This window comes from Agelaius phoeniceus, chromosome 5, assembly GCF_051311805.1.
Source record: "Agelaius phoeniceus isolate bAgePho1 chromosome 5, bAgePho1.hap1, whole genome shotgun sequence".
NCBI classification, from domain to species: domain Eukaryota; kingdom Metazoa; phylum Chordata; class Aves; order Passeriformes; family Icteridae; genus Agelaius; species Agelaius phoeniceus.
In genome coordinates, this window is record NC_135269.1 from 16,395,837 (window position 1) to 16,416,240 (window position 20,404).

A 20,404-nucleotide genomic window follows, 5' to 3' on the forward strand; every position below is an offset into this window, starting at 1 on the left:
GAGATCAGGAAGAGAGGGTCACTGCATTTGCAGTGTCTTTGAATTCCTGTTCTTCAAAGAGAACACTGCATGACTAAATTCATGTTTGGGTGAGCAAGATAAATTACTAGTAAGACATGGGTTGGAGATATAACTAAAATGTGGTATCAACATTTGAAATCTTAATTCTAGTTCTGAGATTATTTACTACATAGTCAAAGATTCCTATCAGGTTTTTATTTTCCTTTTTCCCCCCTAGTTAGTAATATTTCAATGCTTTTATTTTGAGGTAGTACTGAAAATTTACTAGATATTTTACAAAGATGTTTCATCCTTAAGGGTTTGAAATATGCTTTCCCAATACTACAGTGGGCCAGAGAGAAGGATTTACATGTTTAGAACTGACAAGTCTGCTACAAAAACATTTTCCAAATAAAAAACTTCTTTACAAATACTTTATTTTGTTTAATGTATCTGCTGTACACTGGGACAGAAATCTTTGAAAGCAACAGCAAGACTTCCAGTCCTGACTTTTCAAATATTGAATACTGAAAATGCAAGCTTAAATGAGCCAACCCTTTCTAAGCCAGCAGAAACCCCCTAAACAATTACATAAGAATATCCAGTATATTACATACTAATATATTCAGTATATTAGTATATTACATGTATATTAGTAATATTACAGAAAGCGCCATTACTATTTTGTGTTGTTAGTGTCTGTGCTGTAATAACACCACCGCCTATACAGAGTACCACCAACAAACCAGTTTGGAAAACAAAGATTATTTAGATGCTATTATCAGTATTGGGTCATTGTGAAATTACACCTAAAAGTATCCCCTGGATTCAGTCTCCATAGCCTTCCACAGCAATAAATCCTAAAATCCCAGACCTGGTTTTGCTGTCATGTTAAGCCTTCCCAGGAAGGAATGCTCCTGTTGCAATACAAGAATACCACAACAACACATCCTCTGTCCCAGCCACTACAGAAAATAATCACAAGCAGTGAGAGAAAGCTTCATTTTCCTTCTATCACAGTACCCTTGTTATGATACCCATCTGTCAAAAATATAATCATACTACAAAATACTATTTACTACAGGCCCAGAGTCCCTAGGGCTGTTACTACTTCCCACTTTATCCCTAACAGGAACTTAGGGGTAAAACCGGAAACATCTGCCCACTAAATATCAGTAATTAAAACACTAGGATGATTAACATATCTGACTACACCTCTACTTAAGAGCAGCTTGCCTGTCAACGCTCAAATATACAAGGAAGACTCACAGTTAGGAATTAAGAAAAACCAAATCAACCCTCCACCACCACCACCAATAAACCCCACACCAAAAAACCCAAGCAGAAAACCCCAACCACAAAATATGAGACCTGGAATTTAGGTGAGCTTTACAATCCTGCAGTGATCCTCTTACCTTACACTTATTTATTTCAAGAGTCAACTAGAATAGGCTTTTGTAGAGGCCAATGAGAAGATTCAAAGCTGATGAAGAGAGCATCAGTTAGATTTTATTTTAGTGGAATATACAAGATTAATGAAGACTGCTTGGAGTTACTCAGCCTACAGATTTCATTCTTTACTGCCAGGATAAACCCCAGATTCTGTGTAAGGGTATTGGTCAGCCCAGCCCACACCTGCCCTTCCTCCCCAACACAAGCTGCTCTGGCCAGACTGTGTTCAGCTGTCCTGGAGACCACGGTTTGTGGTCTGGTTTAGATGTTCAAGAAACTAAAAACTTTGGGAGAGTTAAACTTTACCAAAAAAAAAAAAAAAAAAGAAGAAGGGGCTGGGAGGGAGAGAGAAGGAGAATAAAACCAACCAACCAATGCATGTTACCATTTATAAATAACCACCCAATATCTTGTTTGAAGTCAAGTGGAAGCAACAGCCAATCACAGACCCCACTAGTTTATTCATATGCCTTGCTGTTAGAAGACTGAAATACCCATTTTTATGTTTTGCTCCTAAGTTTTGGTAGCTAAGTTTTGCATCTTAGTTTTGCTAGCTAATCATCACGACTGTTATCATAGCTACCAGAAATAAATTGCCATGTGCAACAATATCTTTGTAAATTAAATATACAAAAATATACAGATATTTGGCTTATATACATGCATAAATACACTGAGAGATTCTGGTGTAAATAAAAATTTATCATTAGCTTCAAGCAATGAAATTTATCACAGTATCTTTGTTCTGTCTGTTTTTCACAGACATGCACTATCTCAAAATAAAAATTAATGGCTAGTGAAACAGTCCATCAATATACCATTGAAATACTCCCTCAGTTCATAAAACTTCCTACTTTTAAAGAGTTAGGAGCTCAGAACTCTTAAAGGAAATAAAAACCCCCAACCCTCAGCATATAAGGACTTGCTTTTCAATTTTTTAATACTGGTTATAAATCAATAGCTGCATTAACTGGCAACAGCCTCACGTACAGGTACTGCTATTTTTTTCTAGTTGCTTTTCTTTTACTACAAGAATATGAACCATCACTGTGAAAAATTAATGTTTACCACCATCATCCTTTTATAGAATCCACAGCTCATTTATTATAGGCAGGAAGGGATAGGCTACTAGAGGAAATAAATACTATCCAGAACAGCAAGGAGTTTCTTTCAGAAAATGCATTTGAGTTGCCACTTTATAAATTAAATTCTTGATCATTATTGAGAATTCGTTTATACAAATCATATAAACAGAACTGTATATACATACACACTCTATATCTACTGTTGTAATAATTATCAGGTCAGTATATGTCTAGTACAGTTCCTGGGTTTTGAGCGTTTGTTTCACTTTTCAAAGGCTGTTTTGTCTTCGTTAGTATTTCCTACATGCAATGTAGCAAAACATAGGAATCTGTTCCAAAACTTCAAGTTATTCTTGATGTCTTCCTACCAAGAGTGCAGCTGTTTTTTCGGTCATCACTTCCAGGTGGTCAGGACAGGCTTTCCTGAATCTCTTGCACGGCTTCCTTTGACCCCCGTGGGCTGCCCAGGACGACCCCGCAGGTCGCGGTCAGTCCCGTCGCTCTGCGCCATCTCTTCATCGTATCTGCAGGAAAGGAAACCCCTTCAGTGTCTTGTGCTGCTACACAAACAGCTGTGGGCCCTGTACATTCTACTTCTACATTCTATTCTGCTTACTGTCTAGAACTGGAGTTTGATACAAGCTGCTTTGCATACGGCTTCATGCAGGCATAGCATGACATGCAGCTATGAGTCTATGAATCTATAATTTTACAATACAGATCATCCTGAAATATCTTCAGAGCCAGTTTGAAAGAAACAAGTCAGCTGGCAGCTTTAGTTAAACTCCCAAGTTTGTGAAATTTTGTGCTTGTGAAGTTCCCCATGTACTTCTGCAGGTCTGTGGTTAAGCAGAATATCAGCCTGCTGCCAGTTCAAATAACTCCTGAGCTATTGCTTCAAAGGGAGGATTGTTACCTGCAGTGGTAAAACTCCCCTGTTGCATTACAAAGAGAGAAGGGAAAGAATGAGGTGAACTAAACAGCCATGTGATCAAACAAAATGCATCTGATGATATGGATTTGTAACACTTAAGCACAGTGATGAGTGGTTCTGTAGATATCTAAATCCATTATAGCCTCAGATAACCTCAGAATAAACTGACATTTCAACTGCTATGCAAATTCCAAGCAGAATTTGGTTATAAATAGGTAATTGTAATTAACAGAAGACAATACTAAAGAATTTTGTAGGAAAATCATAAAATATACTTAGTTATACTGTTTTATAAGTATTCATAGCTACCATGTGTATAACATTCATTAAATCTTAAATCCTAATTCAGACCACTTACATTTAACTGCTTTTACTAGTAGAGAAAAAGTATTTAAGATGAGCAAGAACTAGTGGATCAGCTGTGTACATAAAGGGCATTCTTGACATACTGAGCAACTGCACCACTAGTGCCAGAGAAACTATCCAAACACTTTCTCAAAAAAGATAAGAAACTGTGTCAGCAATATGGTATTCAAATCAGTGTTCTTCTGCATAAAACCAATCCATACTAGATAAATCTTACAGACATTCCTATATAAAAAGTCTCAGTTTCCTTCATTTCTCTCCTTATAATACCGATCAAGGAAATGAAAAAATATCTGACAATTCTATGATTTATTATTACATTCATTATTCGCAGGACTCAAGAGGCATTATTTCCATGAACTGAGAGAAAATTTGCATCAAATAACTTTTAAACCAGAACTAACTATTTTAACTGTTTAAGTACCATGTATATATTATCCTCCACAAAATTGAAGTTCTGCACATGTAGAAGACAAACATTCTCTTTGCTTCTGACCCTCAGTTCTAGCTGCTAGAAGCTCAGAAGGTGCAAGCAGGAGCTTATCAGACAACATTGTCTCTGGACATGAGGCAAGGGAACTCTGCTTTAATGCACTCCCACCTCCAATGCAGCTCCAAAGAAATGAAGTGATACTTTGTGCCCATTTTTCATATCAGAATGAAGTTTACTTTATCTTTTTGGTCTACATTACACATCAAAAAAAGTGAGGGGAAAGAAAAACATTGGCCTTTCTATGAAACACTGATAGTACTTACAAGACTTCATAATTGCCCAGAACCTCTTTTGGTGGAGATTTATTCCATTTGCAGTCAGGAATTTCCCCGTTAGGCACAGCAATGTTAAGCGTGTCATTAATAAGATTATACTTCAAGATGCGATCATTAGCGGTGCTGGAAGTAAGAGAAGGGGAAGCATTAACCTACAAAAGAGAAAAAAAACCCAGTCAGTATCAGTTTTTGGAGTGTTCTCCAAACAGCATGCGTGATGTCTGTGTGTACCATTTGGGAAATTGAGCCTTGGTGGCTCAAAGCACATCTTTCAGTTCCTCAGGCACTGGAAGGAATTCCCCACTGAGCATTTTTCGTTTTACTTAGACAGGAAAGTACCACTCTGTTAAGCATCTGCAGTGTCAGCCTGAAGATTTCTGTTGAGATGAGATTCACCAGGATCAATCAGACAAGGCAGAATTTTTATTTAATTTTCTGTTTACATGGTTACAAACCCCATACATTTGAGTCCTTAAAATTTGCCCAGTTTACATGAGCCACTGTTGCCCACAGAAATCTGTGGCTCTCTTCTGGTAAACAACTTTTCTCGAAGTTCTTACCTGAGTTCTCATTATATTGTGAGCTGGAGAGTGCTCTCTATTCAAAGCACTACATTTTATCTTGTTTTAATTAAACCAGGGATTCATTTAACATATCTTTGTTCAACATTTATTTTGGAGAAGTAGTATCAGAGCGATAAACAGAATTTTTTTTTATGAAGCTCACTTCAACTTAGATTGAGAAGGAAGAGGGATGGATAAAATTTATATTGAACATACAGGGCTAAAGTATATATACGAAAGAGAAAATTATGTAAAAAATAAAAATCTTTCCAAATATCCTAATTATACTTTGCATGCCCCTTTTGTTTCCTCCTAATCTGTAACATTAAGGCCATGAGCATTTAAAAATTAAATTCGATGTTTTGTTTCATCAAGTCAATGCCCATTTTTCAGATACTGATCCAGTATTTAACAGGGCTGCTAACATTCAGACTGCCTCTGAAGTGCAGTTGCATGGATGCACTGGATTTAGAAACCAAAACAGAAAGCCACAAACAAGTAGAAAAACCAAAAAAAAAAAAGAAAGAAAAGCACATGCTAGCTTGGTCATCACATGAGCTATGTCACTTTCCAGTATTTTTCTTAATCCTCTTACCCGATAAACAAACAATACTATCTAAAAAGAAGAAAGACTACATTGAAATCTACTTAGTTTTATTCCGTGAAATGAGAAGGAAGTTTTTTCCCTGTATTTTATAGAACTTTACCTCAATTAGCCAGGGTTTAAGCTTGTCATCAATGATAATGTCATATCCATAACACTCAAAGCAGTGTTTATCATTATTCATTACAGGCTGGGGAAAAAGAAAAGACAGTAATATGTATTAAAATCTACTCTTCAGTAAGTAACCCAATTACCTTCTTTCTTTGCTAGAAATCACATTGTAATGACATTACGAATCTTCTACAACACTTTTCAGTATTGGAACTCAAATATAAGCTTGCCAACTAGTAGGTTCAGCATTGCCTCTTTTTCTGAGGCTGGATGTAAATATTTCAATACTAATGATTGCACTGATGCCAAATATTGAGTTATGTTACGTTAATTTTCCATTATGTTTCCATAGTGAAAATAAGTGGTTTTATACTTTACAAAAGTAATAACTATATTTAAAGCCTGCATGCATCAGGAGAAAACAGAAAATTTGAAAATTTACAGCTTCCTATAATTGTGAATTCTTTAAACTTTAGAAAAGCAATTCAAAGACATTTCTTTTATTCTGCTGCTGTAACTATGCAGAAATTTTAGGTCAAACAATTACAAAATGCATTTAAAAATTTTAATTACTCAAGGTAACTATAACCCCAAAGCCAAGAGAGAGCAGGAATCAAGTTTGGTTAGACGCACATCCCCTAGAGAACCAGGAGCTTTCCAGCATCTGCATTATGCATTATATATGCATTATATAAACATTTGCAGTATGCATGGTATAATACTTTCTTCTACGTGAAGCTCATCAGATCTTTTAGAGAAAACTTTGTAAAGGTTTCTGAGATGTTTTCCCCATAACTAATAATGAAGCTTTTCATTTCTTCAGGGACTGAAAGAGGAGAGGAGGAACAAGAATCTAATTACATGTGCCATTGTCAGAAGGACAGAGGAACAACAGATTTCATGCTCCGTAATTTTTACCACTTCTCCTCTTCTAAGGTTCTGCTAGCATTTGATTATATCCCTTTTCTTCCCCCAAGTACCTTCAGATATGATTGCACAGCAGAGGCCAGGTTAAGGCATGCTTCCCCAGCTCCCACTGATCTTAGCTGCACGACCTTGTCCCTGTTTCTCGGGCTGATTCTGGTGTTCATCTGCTCCTTCCATGACTCAGCTTATTCCCCTGGCAGAACACCAAGCCATCAATAAAGCAAGGTTGTAATTGTCAGTGCACAAGTGAGCTGATTCAGCTCTAAATGGTGCCAGGACCAACCCAAAAGAGAGGACAAGACAATGTACTTGGGACCAGGAGAGTCCTTGTCAACTCAGTTGCCCCAGCTGATTCCCAGAGTGGTACCTGCCCTGTAATGTGATCACAGAATATTACCCCAACACTAGAAAGTCACTCAAGCAGAGAACTGGCTGCTGCTTCTTTTCTTTTTTTTAATAAATTCATAACTCTGTGACTTCTGCATAAAAGTAGTGAAAGTACATTATGTAACTCTGATGAACTAATAGCCTTAGGTTTGCTTTGATAAACTGTCCTCCAGAGGTGTTTTTTCTTTGACACATTTGTTATTGCTGGAATGACGTCACACATTTTGGCAGAACTTAATACTGTTCACAAGGGCAGTATCAAGTCATATTAAATAGTTCACAAATCCCTCAAGGAAAGAGATTTATTCACTCCTTCAAATATCCACAGACATCTCAACCCACTCACCCACCCAAGATTCAGTTCCCTCATCTCAAGAGATATCAAGAAATCAAGAGATAAGAGAGCTGCAGAAATCAGCATCAACACCATCACTCAAAGAGCAGAAAAGAGATGCAGGGGTTTGAAGGGCAAGCTCACTTCCATGGTTATGGTAAGCCTGCAGCTGGAATGGCTATGGGAAGCCTGCAGCTGGAATGGCTATGGGAAGCCTGCAGCTGGAATGCTATTGCTGGGCAGCACTCACCGCAACAGCCTTCAGGGACTGCACAATGATCCAGTGGATTTCATCAAATAATTTGTTGGTGACTTCCTTTCCACGGGTGCTCTCCAGGTACAAGCGTAAGTTACTCACTGTCCACTTGCCTCCATGGATATGGTTATAATCATCCTGAAGAGTTAAGGAGTTCACTCAGTCTAAGATTTCGAAGTTGTTCAGCAGGTTTTTTCTCATCCCCACAAAAAGTCCCCTTATATTTACAAGTACTGCTCTAAAAATAAACTTGGCTAATTGCTCTTGCAGCTTCATGAACACCTCAACTTTGAACTGCCCTCTACATAAACAATTGCTTTTATTATAGCTTTAATATGCTTGTATCACACATCGTAAATAAAGTAATAAATCTTTGTCAGGAGAAAAAAACCTGGGTACTTGGACAGTTTTATAATAAAGTATGAGTTATGATTTGGAAATAGAAGTTTTAAAATGTGAAAGGAAAGAACTGAACGTTTTGCTCCTCTGGGGATAAGGAAAAAACAATTAATGAGCAACAGCAGAATTTCACTGAAGGTAGCTGTTGTAAAATGCAGCACTTGAAAGTGTTTGTCTGTGTTTATTTATTTAAAGCACAACTTGTCTGTTCCCTGGTATCTTCTTAATGGTGCTACTGATAACAGCTAATTCAAGAACATAGTGAAATGACACCTGAATTGTTTTTAAAAGTTAAAATTTTCAAGTAATTCAGTACAAAACCCCACTAAGCATTACTGAAAATGAACAGGGGAAAACAGGAGGTTACCTTATGTTGTCTTTTCAGAGGCTATCAAGGCTGTGCATTATTTCTCTTTAAATGAAAAGACAGGAGCAAAGTGAGGGGTGTTCATAGATGGAAAGGCACATGTTCAGCCCTCAAGGAACTCTCAGGACAAATGCTTTGTCCCTTTATAAAGTGTTCTCCTCAGAGCATTTCTGAGAATTAATGATTGTATGCCTGCTGAATTACAAAACACAGAATGCATAGAGCAGAAAAAAAGCTCTCAGAAGAACAAATTCTGTCATCCTCTAGGACAAGGTCAGAGAAGCACCTATCTTATTATTAGGCTTTCTCCTGTAGCTCTCCCATTAGTAAATTTGGAGAACTGGACAGTACAAATAAAGACCTGAAACATGGTTCTCAGGATTTGCTCCATGATAAAAATGTCATGACACCAGATTCCAGCAAGGGAACAGAGATCAAAGTTTCAGCCCTCTTTGCCCTTCAGAACAAGTACTCAAATCAAAACAGATTGCAACTGGGTAGAGCTTTACATAATTACAGTTGTTTCATTAAAGACATTAAAACAAAGTGAAAATAATTATGTATAAGAATTATTGTTGTTTTGTTTGTATTACACACACAAACAGCACCTCATCATAATTTTTATAAATTACTGACAGCTCAAATTAGGTACAGTTTTAGAAGACTAAAGCTGTACAGTCTAAAAGCCTCCAAAGTTACAGGCACATTTAAAACAGAACAAATAGAATGGGTAGCATTGCTTTACAATAAACTTCCTTTCTGCCTTTCTGCAAAACTGAACAGATATCAGTGGTTTACAATTTATAAAAAGCTTTTCAAATATTCTAGTAATAATTCCACATTCTTAGGCTGCTACTTCTATACCCATTTCTGTTGACCTTTATTCTAAGTGATGTCACCACCACAGTCACTTCTCTTATCTGGGAAAAATCTTGAAGGCCATTCTATAACTGGTAGATGTCATTTTGGGTTTTTAAGATTTTCTAAGCTTTTTGATGTTGACATTCTTGTAGTGAATTTTTTCACACACTTTCTGTAAATAATTCATTGTTTTGCATTCTTTTATAGAAGAAGAGAGAGTTAATAGACTGTTAGTTTAACCAGTGGCATTGGAGAGGTGCCACTGTCACCCTCCAATCCACTGTCACTTTTGGAAAACTATAAATGTTGGAGTCAGTAAATAAACGGCCCTTTTTCCTCTTTCACCTTGAGAACAGTGTGAGCGTGTGTTCTTTTGTGTCCTATAGAGACAGTAGAGAAGATGGAAAGGGTGCATAATAACAAGGCAGGTAATGTACCCCGTGCCTCACATCTTCTCTGCTACTGACAACACCACCAGGAGTTTTTCTAAAAGTTGTATGGGACCAGCTTTCACCATAAGTAATTCTCACTGTGCCCTGTCAAACCAAAACATGTTTGAAGCACTTCACAAATCAGCAACTGAACAATAAAATGTTTGTAGTACTGAAAAATGGCATATTTGACCACTTACCCTGATTAAGAACTATCAACATTATCATTTACATTGTTGTTGCAGCAATATCCAGACAAAGACAGTTCTGCTATGCTGCACATCTTATGGAACAGCAGCAGAGAAGGCATATTAAGCAAGGTTTCAATTTAAGATATATTGCATATCTTGTGTATGAGTGCATGTGTATACCTACATTAATATAATCAGGAGCATGTGTGTGTCTGTGTCCATACATATTATTTTCCATACCATTAAAATAAAGCTTCTGGCATTAGGAAGTGCAACAATAGAGTTTTAATGACTGTACCAGAGGCATGGTTTGTAAATCACAGACATCCACTAAAAACACCAAAGGGAAAATCATTATCAAGTCATTCCTGAAGGAACAAGGCTTGGGAAGTGACACTGTATCCCCATCTATGTCACCCCTGCCCCACTAACCTTCCCTCCCCACTGCTGAATTTCGGCCTACTTTGACATAAGGATAGGCTGTCAAAGCTCTCATGTTTCCACATGAATATCAATGGCAAATTACAGGACAGAACTGTTCTGCAGGCAGAGCTCCAGCTTTGTCCATGCAAGAGGAAGCCACCAGATGGCCAGGCAGCACTTATTTATCTCAAGTTTGCAACTGCACATTCCCTTTGTTTCCCACAGAAGGAAGGCAGGGGCAGGAGGCTGGGGAAATACTGGAAGAAGCTGGAAAATCCTGTGATGAATAAGTGCTGGAAAGAAGAAATTAAATTAACTGCCAGAGAGAGAGAGAGGGAAGGGGAAATGAAGACGGGGATATTAAACCACTATTATACAGTACATAACCACATGATCCAAGCTCATAAATTTCATTGTTCAATTCATAAGTGAGTATGTTGCCTTCTAAATTAAAGGAGACCCCTGCTCTCAACTACTGTGAGTCAATACTGAAAATATCACACCTATTACAGAGCTGCAACTCATTATCTTGACTTCTGATTTGTGGTTTTCTAAAATGTCTACATTCTAAAATGTATTTATTTGTAAGTGCAAGGTGAAGTATTTTAATTGCAAGATGATGAGGAGTATGAGAAAACCTTTTGATTCCAAGTTTCTGGGACAATTAAAGAAAATCAGTCTTGCTACAAAAGAGCATCTAAGAAATCAGCACACTTACCCCATGCTTCTGAATGGCAACGTTTGTAAGATGTACAAACATGTTATCCAGTTCACTTGTACTTGGTGTGTATTTCACTGTGCAAAATCGGCAAAACCCAAGCTTGTACCTTAAAAGCAAAAAGTCATTAAAATGTGTTAATTCCCTGTGAGAAGCAAGGAAGTGAGCATCCTAGGATACCAGTTACTGGTTAAACTTCCTTGTGCAACATGCACAACATTATTTTGACTACACTGGACATTATCTCTAAACAAAACACAAAGACATGCAACCTTACATGTAACATCTCAGTGGACGATAGGTAGACACCAAAACATAGAGACGAAGATCAAATTTCTTTCCACCAATTAGTAAGGGATTGTTGATGTAGAGTGAAATCACATAGGCTTCTTTGGAAGATTGAGACACAAACCTGAAAGACACAAAACATGTCTCATAGTATGATATTTGCAACAATACAATCCCTGAAGTCTTTTGCTTCTTTAGAAGTGTTCTGTAAATTTCGAGTTGACTGAAATCTTGCATCTTTTGGCAAGACGCTGTATAAAGTTGTAGAGGTTAATAATACACACTTGGCATCAGGCCTTACGTATAAAAAAAAAAGCTGAAAATACTGTAGAGATGACCAAGATCAATTACCCATTTAAACTCACACAGTAGCTGACCAAGCCATTCACAATGCAGCTCTACAAGCCAGCCTTTTTCCCTTGAAGAGAATTTAGAGCTTGGCAAAGTCCAGACAAGCAAAAAGAATGTAGTGCATTACCTTCATTATTCAGGTCTTGTACTACTGGAATATTTGCATTTCTGCTTGGTGTGCAACTGCAAACCACTGTGAAAAGTTAATATAACTTTCAGATTGTGACATTCTTCAGTTTCCAATCAGACAGGGGGAAAAATTCTCAAATGATATTTAGCCAGTCACTTGGTCACAGGAAAAACCATTAGTTGTGTGATCAAAACTTCTAGTCAGAGAAAAACATAAAATTGCTAACCTATTTCACCCATTTGGAAGGAGATCATCAACATGAAGTGTATTATTTTGTGTTCCAAAAGGAAAATACATTTATTTCATAGAAATGTATTCTTCTTTGGACCAATTTAGAAGTGATTTAATATATATTAAACAATTATTGAAATTGCTGAGGGGAAGATTTTTCTCTTGCTTCCTGTTATTTAATACTGTGATGCAGAACAATTTCTTTCTGTGCAAGTTTTTCTCCAACAACACCGAAAGTAATTTTATAAAGAATATTATTTGAACAGTTCTGTGTACCTCCTCATACCAAAACAAGCTGTATTATAACCTGTTGAAGGAGGAAGCCAGATAACAACTGAGATTAAATGCAAACCTAACTATGAAATGACACAGCAATCATAATAATAATGGCATACTTTTCCCATGCATCAGACAATCAGCATGTTGATGCAGTTCACCTAATTACAGAAAGTACAATAAAGGGTTTGGTTTCAAGAACTTACGAAGATGTTTTGCTGTCTCGAGACCATTTTTTTATTTGGGAGAGTTTGTTGATTAGAAATATTCCTTTTCCTTGAGCTTTGCCACAAGGTTTCATAATCCATGTGCTGGAGGGATTCTTTCTGAATTCTTCAACAAAGAGATTATAATCGGCAGGAAGCATAAAAGTCACAGGAACAAAATCTGAATTAAGGGGGGAAAAAAGGGTGCACAATTAAAGATACTCTATCTGATAAGGCTACTGACACATAAAGACTAAAAAAGAAAAGTTCTGTATTTTCAGTTTTCCAGTCTGGCATGGTCCACCTTCATTAAGAGTCATGTTGCTTTTTATCTCATTTACATACTAGTTTTTACTTAAACAATTGCAAAATGCTGCACGATGCTAACTTCAAAGTAATAGAGTCTAATTCATGTGAATAGATTTTCTTCTTCCATTTATATGCTGTGCCATTGCAGTATTAGATACCATTTCAACAAAACAATTAAAATTTCTCAATTTCCTCAAACAGCTTCCACCATTCTTTATCATGCTCTGTGCAGGCAAAACCCCCCTTTGGCTGTGTAATTTTTATTTCCATGTAACTCCCATTATTCTTATTTATTATATCTTACTCTGAACTTCTTTTATTTTTCTTTGCTCCCACACACTCAGTTTTACCATGATTACTGAAACCTAAAGAAAAGCATTTTTCACTTTTTGCTATTAAATTATCTCCAATTCCATTCTTGAAGACCTGCCTTCTTACATGGGTGAAGTGTTTTCATTTCACTTTTCCAAGATGTAATGCAACTCCACATATCTCACTCTGTTTCACTTCAATGCTTTCTGACCTCCAAACCAACTCTGCTTTCCTCATTCCTGATCTATTCTTGGTTTAGTTTTGGGATTTGAGTTTCTTGGGTATTTTTTTTGTCTGGTTTGCTTTTTATTTTTTAGCAGTCCTTATTAGTTCCCCAACTTCTCCTAAATTTCCCCTCTGAGGTGTTTGTTCATTCAGTTCTGTCTAGAGCCTTCCTTCAAAAAGGTTTAGTTGTTGCTCCATTGTAAGATTTTCACATAATAGTTTTTCACTTTTGAATTAAAGAAACTGTAACCCTCTCTTATGTGAAGTAGCAGAGCCCTTTGGTTTCACCACTAACCTAACTGCACAGTATCTTAAATCCACAATTTTCCCTCTCCAAAACAATTTTTGAGAAACCCCAAATGAATCAAACCCAAAAGAGGAACAGAGCACTTCAAGGTAGCCACTTTAATGTCATAACACTCCAGAGGTTCAGTGCTTCACACACAAAAAAGCTGTCTCTCTTCCAATTATTGACTCTCTAAGAAAAATGCTGAATGCTTAAAATAAGAACATACCCAAATAAATATATTTCCCATTTTCATCCTTTTCTGCAAGAGGACTTCCTTCTTTCTCAAGTTCTTTTCTGTATCTCTTGATATTCTTTACCATCAAATCTTTTCTGGTTAGTTCATAGTGGTTTGGGAAATGATTGACAATTTGGTCATCAGAGAGACGGTAACCAGCTTCCACACTGAACACATTTCTGATTGTTTGGACGCTCATCCTGAAACCAAAGACAGACACCAAGTGATTTCTTTTAAGAAACACACTTCAGGACGACAAATTAGAGATCTTTTCCCCCCAATTTCTTCATCTTTTCTCTCTCTCATTTCTCTTTATATTTAATATTTTGCTGCAGTGAGAATCCAACACATCCTGAAGTTCTATTAACAAAGCAAATGAAATCCTGCTGAAGGTTTAATCAGTCCCTCCACTACCACTGAAACTGGTGCAGGAAGTGAGGACAAAAAGATGACAAGTGGGTCCTACTGGACTCTGTCTTGTAGATAGTCAGGTCAATCCCCAGCAGGGCCTAAAAATGACTGAAGTGCACCCAAATGCTACAGAATCCTCTTTCTAAATCTATTACTTCACACTCTTGAAACTCACCTTTCCTCATCAGAAAAACCACAAACCCAACCTCTTACTGACTGCCTTGCTACTTGGATTACAAAAAGAATTCAAACATATGACTTGAAAACTGGTTAAGAGATCTTGCTAAAAACACCTGTGTCGTTGAGTTATATACCAGATGAAAGTGCTGCAGTGACAGAGTCATTAAATCAGTCATCAACTGATTTTCACAGAAGATTTTCACAGAAGATAAGAGCGGGGACATAAATGCAAAGAATTTTCCATATTAGATGTCTGAATGCAAAAATTTAAGAATATTTCCTGAATACTACCAATCTGCTACATTATCATTTCAGAAAGAAAAAAAACTAACCCAAAACAATACAACACAGCAATTTCCATGAGTGTTTCCCCACTCTCCCAACTGCATTCCAAAAGCATGAGCAGATTCCTGCCCATTTAGATTCCTGTCCATTTAAATAAGTGGTTCACAAAGGGTACATTTGGCAGCACAAACTGCCATTCTGATGTATTTGAAAGGAACATCACAAATTGTTTCATTTATTTGAAGAGCACTGTTTCTGCCCATTAATAGATTACTGCATTCTAGGACAGCATTTCATGGGCTTATATTAGACAAACACCAAATGCGAAGATAATTTACTCTCCTCCTTTTACCACAATCTTGGTCTAATTTCTCATTCACTCTCAGTATTGAAATGTTGAATAGTTAGCCTGAATATAAATTATTATCATGAAGAGAAGGAAAGGACAGTTTATTACAGAAGTTTGGTCTCTAGTAACAGGGCAAGCCTCCATAACATTGATAAAAGAAACTGGGAATTGTAGCATACTTACCAATAAAAATTCCAGTCTTCATTTTCTGCCACCTGAATCCACCCTCTTTTTTCAAAGTTGTTTATTAGAACAGATTTTTCTATGTCAGTTACCCACTTTACTTTTCCTGCCATTATTCCGAAGTGGAATCAACCTGTTCAGACAGAAAATTTTAAAGTTGAAAATAGGGGAAGATACAGGGAAGTAAAAGCAGAAGAAAAGTGGCACCTAGAAAACACTTTCACATAAGTATTATTAGCTTAAAACCCAAGGGAAAGAGCACCTAAGCTCAGACTGAAACCCTGCACTTCTCAGCTGGAGAACTGCACACAAGGACACTGGTTACAGGGAGGGTTTTCACACTCCCCACCTTTTATAAATAGGCACAAAACCTTCCCTTAAATATATTACTGGCAGAACCCCCCTATTCTACATTGAGTAATGTTTAAAGAACCAATACAGACATTGCATTGTTTCTAACTTAGGAACATATATTTTTGCTGTCTTTTGAAGCAGGAAAGTTCATCTGGATCATGTGGTGCCTGTAGAATAAAAACCCGTGATTCCAAGAGAAATACCTTACATGCTCTATCAACAATCAAGACTTGCAGTACCTCAGGGGAGGGAACTAAAGCTACTGATCTTGCAACTGATATCCTCCTTACAGGAGGATTTCCCTGAACGTCAGGCTGTTAGAAGAGTGCTTACAAACTGCAGTTCAACTCCTGACACCAGATGTCACTTTCTACATTTGATCTCTCACTTGCCCAGGTCACCCTTTTGTTAGGATCACTCAACCATTCTGGCAGGAAGGGACCCCAGCAAGTCCCCTGGTCCAGCCTCCTGCTCAGTGCAGGGTTAGCTGCGAGGTGTGGACAGTCTGCTCAGAGCTTTACCCATTTATGCTTTGAAAAGCCCCAAAGACACAGCACACCTTCTCTGGGCATCCCATCCCACTTCCTCACTAACCTAATGGGGGTAGGGGGTGGTTCTCTCTATATTTTTATTATTTTCCCTATATTTGTTATTATTACTTACATTACTTTTCCAAGAACAAAACTCACCGTGCAAAGGAGTGGGAGGGAGCTGGGTTATCACACACCCACAAGCAACACCATCTACTGCCCCTTCTACACACAACTTTCCATTGAAAAGTAAATTTAAACATAAAAGCACCTTTACTAAATGTAGTAATGTAATTAATGAATGTTAATTCAATTTAATAATAATGCCATTTCTGCAAGTAACATGTTGGACTGGAATTCAAGGGGTCTTCATTTTCCAGGGCAAGATATGGGAATGTACATTTGCCACCAAGCTCAGGCCCCTATTGTTTCTTTCTGGGAGGTATAACCCATATAATCCCACACAGACTATTTATCCTGTCAAATCCTACAAAGCCAAAATGTTTACTAACAAACTTCAATTTGAGAAAGTTTAGGACACATGTATTTTTATTCATGTTGGTAAGCAATCTGAAATCAAGCTTAGATAGAAAAGAGTATAAACAGGCTCAGGGTCTGTCTTCTTGTGTGTAGAACTTAGTTATACAAGGTCATGATCTTTCTCTGGGCCTTCCAGATATCACCAGAACAAAAGTAAATGAAACAATTAATTTATTTGTACTGAAGTTGGCATAACCTATCATCAGTGACTCAGTAATACCGCACAGCACCTTGTTGTGGTTTTAAAAGTTCAGGGATTAGTCTGCTCGCGATACAATTGTCCCTTCAAAAGGAAATGCATTAAAGGCTACAATGGTATTAACCAACCACAATGTAAACTTTTCAAAAGGCTTTAAACCAACATTCTTCACATCTCCAAGATACCCCAAGAGGTTCACCAAAATTCAAACCAAACATTAGACCTGTTTCTCTGACTCCTTGAGCAATTCACACACAGGAAGGTGAGCTAAAATTAAGCCAGAGCTAAACACTGGAGACAGCTTCTACCAAAAATCAAAACAAAAATTACAAGAGCACAATTCTTTTCCTGTTTTGGGATCTTGGTGCCTCACCTATCCCTCCTGCTATAGAGGAATTGAAGGCAGACTGAAAATTCATCCTTGGTTTCTGCAGAATTTAATCAATCTCAGATGATGTTTAAGTGGCCTGTAAACAAAATCTTCCAATTTTGTACAAATTGATCGCCGAAACCCACAAACAAGAATGCACAACAAATAATATAATTTTAATATAATGTACTTTTCTAGAGGAATCCTCTAATCTGGAAATAGGTATTCTAGATAATCCGATGAGATTGCACAAGATAGATGCACACATTCACACATTCAAATCACAAAAGATGCACGCATTCAAACTTCTGGTCAGCTGAGACCCTTAGTTTACAAAACATCAAAGAGCTGCATAACACAGCCGTAGCCTGCATATTTGTAGTAAGTCAAATCCTTCACAAAACACCAGAGCTCCTACTCAAGAGACAGCAGGCATGTGACAGAGACCCAGCAGGCCTGTCACTTCTCCAAAACAAGGCCTTTCCTGCCCAGACTGATCCCACGGGCAGCAAGGAAGCCTGGCAGCAGCCTAACCCCCAGGTGAGACCTCTGGCTCTGGGACAAACTGATGAACTGAGATCCAAAAGCAGCCTGGTTGGCATCACCGCCACTCTAAGGAGCCAGTGGTGCTGATGATGGCAGACTTCACACCACAAAATAGGGGTGAAGTTGCACCTCCGGCACCGGACCCAGCAACCGCTGCTTCCTTCCAACAGTACAAAATGTAACTGTGCTTCATTATTAAGTTTACTACTGGAAAATCCACTTTGGCTGTGCCATCAGAGGAGGCCAGGAGGGCCTGCTGCGAGATTCCCGAAGCGTTAGGGAGGAGAAGGAGCCCAAGACTGAAAGAGCCACACGGCTGTGTGTGCGCAGATGTGTTTGGGGTGATGGAGGGGTGTGCATTTCTGTGCGTGCGGTGGTGTGCTTGTGTGCATGTGTGGTGTGTGTACGTGTGGGGATGTGTGTGGGTGTCTGTGCGTGGGGGTGTGTGTTATGTGTGTGGGGTGTGTATGTAGGACAGGTACGGGGCTGTGGAGGAAGGGGATGGGACTGGGGATGTGTAGAGGCGCTGTGGGTGTATAGGGGGGATGTCGGGGAGGGGACGGACACCCACGACCCGCCCCAGCCCCGCGCTCACCTGAGGCGGGAGCGCGGCCGCCGCTCCCCTCAGCCCGGGCCGTCCCCACCGGACGCCGCCATCGCCCCGCCCGTTCCGGCCGCCGCCCCGGGGCGGGGCTGTGGGGCCGCCGCCGGCCATGTTGTGTGCGGGGCGGGCCGCGGAGCACGGCGAGGCCGGGGCCGGCCCTCCCCCGAGGGGCAGGAACGTGCTGCAGTCTCCGACGGGGAATCCCCGAACCCCGCCCAGCCACCTCAGGGTTGTCCCTGCTGTGTGGGGCTGTTTTAGTCTAAGCGTGTGCGACTTGGGCCTGCCCCATCCTCAGGAAACAAGTCCCTAACAAACATCAGTCCATGAATAAATGGGGTTTTGTTGAAGGCCATCGCGTGACAAAACCTTCTCGGATGTTACCAGAATATAAAACCCCCAGGGACACTCAGATGCCAAAGCTCAGGTCCGCGTTTGAGCCTATCAGGTGCTAAAATATTCATCACCCTACAGCTGCAGGAATAGCTGCTTTTGTACGGATACTGTTCAGAGGAAGCAGGCAAATTTTCACCCAAAAATTTAATCACAGAACCCCAGACTGGTTTGGGTTGGAGGGATCTTAAAGCCCATCCCGTTCCACTCCCTTCCAGGGACTGGACACCTTCCAGTATCCCAGGTTGCTCAGAGCCCCGTCCAGCCTGGCTTTGGACACTGCCTGGGATGGAGCAGCCACAGCTGTTCTGGGCACCCTGTGCCGATGAAAACAACACTGTGGTCAACAGCTCTAATTCACTCAGTGGGAGCTGAGTGAGAAAAATAGTGCCTAAGAAGATATGTTTTAGTTCCTGTGCAGAGAAGCCTGATCTCTGCATACAAAAATCCTTCCAAAAAGAGATTATTAAGACACCTGCCATATATGAAGGTCACCAACATTCTGTGATGGGCTTGATACAAAACAATAAGATACTACAGAGTGAGCTCCAGGGATCTGAAAAGTCTTTGAGGGAGACTCGATAAAACAAATTACATCTAATACTTATTTTGTCTCTGTAAGACAAAATTACTCATTAAAAAATAGATACATTAAGACAGTAGCTGATATAAACAGTTTGAAGTGTGTTGGAGTACATAAGAGCCTTAACTCATAAGAGCCTTAATTCCCCAAATAATCTGAGTGGAATAAATATACATTATGATTTCCTGGGTGATGCTACAGTAATAGGCTGTTTCAAGGATGCAACTACAAGGAAAGAGTTAATTTAATAATTCATATAACCAGAGCTATTAAATATTCCTTAGCTTAGCTATGAAAGCAGCTGCAAAATGCAGTGTCACGTGCAAGGCCACGTGCAATGGAAATTTCCTAGCACAACAATACCTCTGGCAGCAGAAGAGAGCAGCCTTCACAGCCTTCTTTCTATCGAGAAGGTATGTCTGCTGTGGCAGCTGACAGCTAGAAAAGTGAGCCTGCATCTTCATGCTGGTCAATCCTTTTTGTTCCTGCATCCATCATACTTCAGAGGAAAGCTGAAAGAAGTTCACTTTTTAAGTGTATTAAATATTTCATTAAGGACAGAAACAGTTGTTGTGTTGGTAGTGGTTTGGTTTTTTGGGTTTTTTTTGTTTGTTTGTTTTTTGTTTGTTTTTGTTGTTGTTTGGATTTCTTAATTATAAGAATTTTTTAGCTTAATTCAGCAATTTTAATTGATGTTACAGTTCCATTGTATTAGATGTTGTTTTGCTGTCTCTCTGAAATTTACACTAACAGTATTACATCACAGCTAATAATAGATGCTGTGGTTTTCAATATTAAGGCATCTCCACTTTTTAACATTATTGTAAAAAAAGGGGAAGTGGGGTATAACT

The 20,404-nt window shown here is 38.7% G+C and overlaps 1 protein-coding gene across 1 annotated transcript; it reads right to left on the reverse strand.

Moving 5' to 3' along the window:
* Nucleotides 1-420: 420 nt before the first annotated feature.
* TTLL1 (TTL family tubulin polyglutamylase complex subunit L1) lies at nt 421-18,721 on the reverse strand. The gene is made up of 10 exons (XM_054631219.2): nt 18,572-18,721; nt 15,438-15,570; nt 14,021-14,229; nt 12,660-12,840; nt 11,455-11,589; nt 11,178-11,286; nt 7,782-7,925; nt 5,876-5,962; nt 4,594-4,757; nt 421-3,061 (listed from the first exon to the last, which is right to left on the reverse strand). Exons 2-10 carry the CDS (start codon nt 15,548-15,550, stop codon nt 2,932-2,934), a joined length of 1,272 nt encoding a protein of 423 aa, XP_054487194.1. The 5' UTR covers nt 15,551-15,570; nt 18,572-18,721; the 3' UTR covers nt 421-2,931.
* Between the last annotated feature and the right edge of the window lie 1,683 nt (nt 18,722-20,404).